Consider the following 6,016-nt stretch of genomic DNA (forward strand, 5'->3'; position numbering starts at 1 on the left):
CCCTCCAGCTCTCGAGGCGGACTCCTCCCGATCCGGGTCGGCGCTCGCCCTCGCTAGCCTAGCCCTCTGCGCCCCGGTCCCCCAGCCACCAGCGCCATGGAGAAGACCGAGCTGATCCAGAAGGCCAAGCTGGCCGAGCAGGCCGAGCGCTACGACGACATGGCCACCTGCATGAAGGCAGTGACAGAGCAGGGCGCCGAGCTGTCCAACGAGGAGCGCAACCTGCTCTCGGTGGCCTACAAGAACGTGGTCGGCGGCCGCCGGTCCGCCTGGAGGGTCATCTCCAGCATCGAGCAGAAAACCGACACCTCCGACAAGAAGTTGCAGCTGATTAAGGACTATCGGGAGAAAGTGGAGTCGGAATTGCGGTCCATCTGCACCACGGTCCTGGTGAGTCCGGGTCCGGGTGCGGGAGCGAGGGACGGCCGGGCGCCCCCTTTTGTGCGATTTGACCCTTCCGTGAGAGTTTGGTGGGCATGGGCTTACCTAGAGTCTCCCCGATCGAGGGTTTGCACAGGCGAGCAAGCCCTGGCTGCCTTACTGGGGTGTTTCAGTGCTAAAGACGCAAAGGAGCTACTTTTCCAAGGGTGAGTAAGTCTACCAGATGCTGGGTTGCTAAAACTTTGAAACATCTGAGATGGTTTGCTCAAGACTGAAAATGGTTCCTAATCTTGTATTGGGAAATTGTTCTGGCAGAGTATCCGTCAATCCTTTACAGGTTTCTACTCAGTTCACAGGCTTCAGCACCTGAAAGAAGTGATAGAGACCTTTGCCATAGAGACTCCGTAGTAGGTTATGCTCCCACATCCAGTAATGGAAAATCGAAACGCACTTAGTTTTTCAAGGAGGAGTTATCTGTTCAGCCTTTCCCTGGTGAGAAGGGGGGAGGAGGGCCAGGCAATAAATGCGAAGGGCTCGGCCAAATCTGAAGAACAGAATGTCCTGGTCAGTTTTGGTCGATAGCAACATTCTCTCGCTATTGAATCGCTACACTTGAGGTCTGGTGCTTTGGAATGATTTTATTTCTGACATGATAGGGAGGCCAGGAGAGCTTTCCAGGTTTGAACTGGCTGTCCATTCTTAGCGTGAATGACGCTTGGGTGGAGTAGGTGGCTGCTGTGATTCACCCTGATTAGAGTTTTAGCTTTGCCTTGGTGCAGGTTTCTGATCAGTAAGTTTTTAGACTTTAAATACCAACGTTATTCTGGAGTGTTATTAATAAGATGCTTTCATGCTGCAAAGAGTTGCTTCTACAAATAAAATAGGAGAAACTGGATGTGGCTTGCCCGTTTAAATGCCGCTTTTAGAAGAGACCTACTGATTTTTGGTGTTTATTCCACAACTTGCTTAGATGGGCTTTGAAAGACAAGCGTGCTCCATTGGTGATTGATTTCTCCACAGGGGACACCAGAAGGGAAGTTCCTCTTGACTCCCAGTCTTTTCTCCTTTGTCTTGTCAGACTGGTGGAGCAGGGAATTTTTCCCTCGTTAAAAAAAAAAAAGTCTTTAACCTGTCTTATACAGTACAAGTGATCTGAACAAAATCATGGCTGATGGAAATAGCTGCAAGAGGGACAAAAAAGCAATGTAAAAGAAAGTCCATACTAAAGTGGAAGAAACTTTATTGACATTATTTGTGTTGTAAAGGCAAGACTGCGTTATATTCATCTTAACGTATTCTTAGCTTCTGGTCCCTGTGTGACATAGGAGATATTTACATAAGCTTTTAGACCTGAATTGCTTGTATTTAAGAAATTTGTGAACTTTGAAATGATGGTAAATTTCATTCGTGTATTATAATGGTTATTAACAGCACTCTCTATTTGTAAGAATTCTTAATACAGGGTTTTCTGTATATGTATTAAATTTGAGCATTCTAATAGTATGCTTCACTCACTTTTCACTTATTAATGGTTTGTTAGTTACCTTGTACAATTCAGAATTACTGTAGTTTTCCCATTAGCACATTGACTTGGGACCAAAGAATATTCATTTTAGTTTGGAGAGGCAGGTAGGCAACGTAATTTATTAGAGAAGGTCACTGGGAGGAGGTTTTCCTTACTTGATTAGCAGTGGTGAGATGAAGATTTTTTTGAATGCTGTGGGTGTAGCAGCATCTGGAATTCAGGCTTGAGTGCTAACTAACCAGCCTATAATCTGAACTCAATCACAAGAAAGTAATGGACTAGTAAACAAGAACAAGGAGAGACAGATGATTTATTTATTTGGTGGTGGTAGGCGAGGAGTTTGTGTATGTTCTTGTGGTGCTAGGTAGGTGCTCTACCATTGAGCTACATCACCAACTCAGTACTTTTTCTTTTTTCTTCCTTTTCTTTTGACAGATTAGTGATTCATTAAGGAGTTAATTGAAATAATGAATAAAGAGTGAAACCTAAAGTTTCTGACATGTGCTAAATGAGGTTTTTTTTTTTTTTTTGGTGAATGAGAAGAATTTGTCAAGGAAGTAGGTGAGACTGATGTATCAAAGACCTCTTAAAGAGTAACATGAAAGACAGTCAAATTTTTTATTCAAAATAGCAGATTCTAGCCAGGTGTGGTAGCGCAGGCCTATAATCCCAGCACGCTGGGAGGTTGAGGCAGGAGGATTGCTGCGAGTTCGAGACCAGCCTGGGCTACATAGTGAGTTCCAGGTCAGTCTCAACTACACAGTGAAACCCTATCTCAGACACCCCCCACCAAAATAGATTCTCAGCCTATTCTTTCCCTTCCTTAGGGTAAGGCAGAGGTACAATTATTCAGTATGTACAAGGTGGGCAACAAGCCTCAATTCTTTTGGTAATCACTGTATTGAGCAAAGTTACTGAATTTGTCTTTGGGTCATTTCTATAACCAGAAGATTAGGCTAGAATTTCTAGATCTCTTCCTTTTATAGTGTAATAAATACTAGGCATTCTGTCTCTGCTGTGACTTCTTTCCTCCTCTCAAGTGAAGAGTTTTAAAAGTCCATTTTCAGGAACATGATGTCCAAGATACATAAAATGTTGGAAAAACCAGTAACCAGCTTTGGGACAAGGAGGTGCAGAAGTCATTGGTGACCTGACTGAATGTTGGACAAAACTAAGTTTAAGCAAAAACTAGGCAGTGGCTAACAGCATGTATAAAATATTTGGGAGTCATTAAGAATTTGGATGCAAAGTTAAGGCAGATCAAAGAAATAAGAGGGGCCCATAAGCACTGACTTGGGAAGGAGATCTATCATTTACAAAGTTTCGTGGCCTTGGAGTAGGAACTAGACGATTAAGAATATGTACACGATGAGCTCTGTCTCAGCACTGATGTTCTTCCCTACAGACTAATGTTTTAGACTTGATTTCAGTAGTCAGCTTTAGTATACACCATTTACAAAAACAAATCTTTTGTGATTTTTAAATAGTACATAGACTCTGAAAGATATCTGTGTGATTGTGTAAATACTTTGTAACCTTATTTCAGTAATCTTTTTTTTTTTTTTGAGACAGGGCCTCACTCTGTAGTTCGGACTGCTCTGGAACTCACTGTGTAGCCCAGGCTGGTCTCGAACTCGCAGTGATCCTCCTGCCTCAGCCTCCCGAGTGCTGGGATTACAGGCGTGCACCACCACCCCTGGCTTCAGTGATACTCTTGAATGTAGTTGTGCTTTAACTTCTTACTGGTCATTATTTTGGACTGTAAGTCGTTGTTCCATTACCTTACACTTTGGTGAGCACTGACATTTCCTCCCTTTTTCCTTCCTTCTTTTCTTTCCCTCTTTTCCTCCCTCCCTCCTTCCTCTCTTTTTTATAGTACTAGGGATGGAACCTAGGTCCCTGGCCCCTGGCCTTGATAGGCAGCCCTTTTAAATTTTTGTTTTGAGATAGGAAATTGTCCACTGAGGCCTCAAATTTGAGGCCTCCTGCCTCCTGAGTAACTGGAATTACAAGCATGCTCCCCTATGCCTGGCTAAATAGCTTCATATTTTGGCCTCTGTTTCTTCATTTGTAAACGTTGTCAGCCTTTCTATGCTTGCAGTTAGAATGACAGCTAATAACTCACATTTACCAGGCACTTACTGAACACTAATTCTGTTCCCATAAGTTAGGTTGATTGTATGGAGAGCCTCACACAGAAGGATCACAAGCTTGGGGCCAGCCCAGGCGATTTAGCAAGGCCAAGTCTCAAATTAACAAACAACAACAACAACAACAACAAAAAGGAGGGATAGGTTGGGGGCTGCGTGGGGATGTAGCTTAGTAGTAGTAGAGTGGTTCCCTAGCATTTGTGAGGCCCTGGGTCCAATACCCACTGCCGCAAACAAAGTGGAGGCAACGGAGGCATAAGAGGTTAGGAATGTGGCGAGGACTGCAACACTAGCTAAGTGATAGAGTGAGGATTTTGCCCAAGTTGTGTGACTCCGTATGAAAAAAAAAAGGGATCTGGTTGTGGTGGCTCACTCCTGTAATCTCAGCAGTGAGGCTGAGGCAGGAGGATTGCTGTGAGTCAGAGGTCAGCCTGGGCCAGCCTGTCTCAAAAAAAAAAAAGTGAAATACAGAAGTCCTTAAATGCATGGTAGTTGACTGGAGACCCAAGTAGGATTCACTAAAGAATTTGTTTTGATTGTTTTTGTACTGGGGATCGAACTCTGGACCTTGCGCTTGTGAGGCAGGCTGCAGCTGAGCTAAATCCCCGGCTTGCTGAGAGAATTTGTATATTTCAATAAATGTAAGATATTAACTTTTATAACTTAGGTGGGAGAGAAGATAGATCTTCAGTGGACAAAGCTCCTAGAGTCTGTAATATATCCTTATGTACAAGATATTGCAATAAAATTGTAGAAATCAGTGTTTAGATTTTTTGCCTGTAGATTAGAAGCTCCTTAAAGCTAAAAGTTTGTGGGTTTTTGTTTTTCTTCAAAATGTAAAATGAGAGACATCCCATCCGGGATAGGGGGTACAAAGGCAGTAGCAGGGGCCTAAACACAGGGCTGTCTTCCCCATTCTGACAGGGCTTGTGGCTGTGCCAGCCTACCAGAGTCTAGTAGGAATCCCATAGTTTCAGCGACGGGGGAGGCTTCTCCCCCAGGGCCTGCGGGTGCCCTGGCTGCAGAGCCTGGAGAGGCAGTGGTTGGTCTTCTTTGACTGAGTGCCCGTGTAGCCAGGGTGGCACAGGCAGTTGAATGTGTCCTCCCTAATATGCAGGTCCTTCCATTAAAGCAGGAGCTGGGGGTGGGACTCTGGATACTTCCTCCCTCCTAGAATTGGGGGCTTCCTGAATTTTGACCTTTACCCTCTCAAGCCATAGCCCCAGTAGAGGTCTTACCCCATTCCTGAAGTAGAAAAATAAAAAGAATTTAAAGGTAAAATGGAATGGAATGGAAATTTAAGGTTAGATAAGTATTTGACAACCAGGGTGTATTCCCCCCTCTGCACCCTCGGGGAACCCCTGGCAACATCTGGAGACATTTTCTGCTCCTTCCGGTTATGGGAGGGATTCTTGGGGTGGGGTCCTGCCTGCTAGTGACACCAGGTGGCGTAGAGCCTGAACTTTGACACACAGCTCTGCTGGTGTCCCCCTGCCCCCCACAAGTAATTACGCAGCCCACCATGTCAGGAGTGTCACCAGGGCTCAGCAGCTCCAGATAACAGCTGCACTGTGATGGGTTCCATCCTGCTTGTCCTTTGGGCTGGCATCTCATCTGAACCTTTTGTTTAGACTTGTCACTTTCCCCTGTCACTGTTTGTACCATTTAACTGTCTAGTTCACCTTATTGAAACTTGCTTATTGGCTTTTGTATTTTCAGTCTCCTGATTGCCTCAGAAGCCCTGCAATTTGCTGTTTTTTAATTAATTAATTTTAGATGCTTTTTGGGCAAGGGTCTTGCTATGTAGTTCAGGCTGGCCTCAGACTCAGTGATGATCCTCCTGAGTGCGGAGATTACAGGTGTGCATCATCATGCCCAACTAATTTGCTGAGTGTTTTTGGTTTTGGTTTTGGTTTTTTTTTTTTTTTTTTTTTTTTTTTCTGACGTGGGTTCTTTCTTC

The 6,016-nt window shown here is 44.5% G+C and overlaps 1 protein-coding gene across 2 annotated transcripts in view; it reads left to right on the plus strand.

Annotated features, from left to right (window-relative positions):
• Positions 1-6,016, plus strand: part of Ywhaq (tyrosine 3-monooxygenase/tryptophan 5-monooxygenase activation protein theta) — a 32,372-nt gene that overhangs the window by 516 nt on the left and 25,840 nt on the right. For both annotated transcript variants that reach the window (XM_010629062.3, XM_010629064.2), the window contains exon 2: positions 9-390. In XM_010629062.3, the coding sequence (XP_010627364.1) occupies positions 97-390 (294 nt within the window). In that variant the 5' untranslated portion in view covers positions 9-96. The remainder of the gene's footprint in view (positions 1-8; positions 391-6,016) is intronic.

Source organism: Fukomys damarensis, unplaced genomic scaffold (genome assembly GCF_012274545.1).
Source record: "Fukomys damarensis isolate Sample0158 unplaced genomic scaffold, DMR_v1.0_HiC HiC_scaffold_25, whole genome shotgun sequence".
NCBI classification, from domain to species: Eukaryota; Metazoa; Chordata; class Mammalia; order Rodentia; family Bathyergidae; genus Fukomys; species Fukomys damarensis.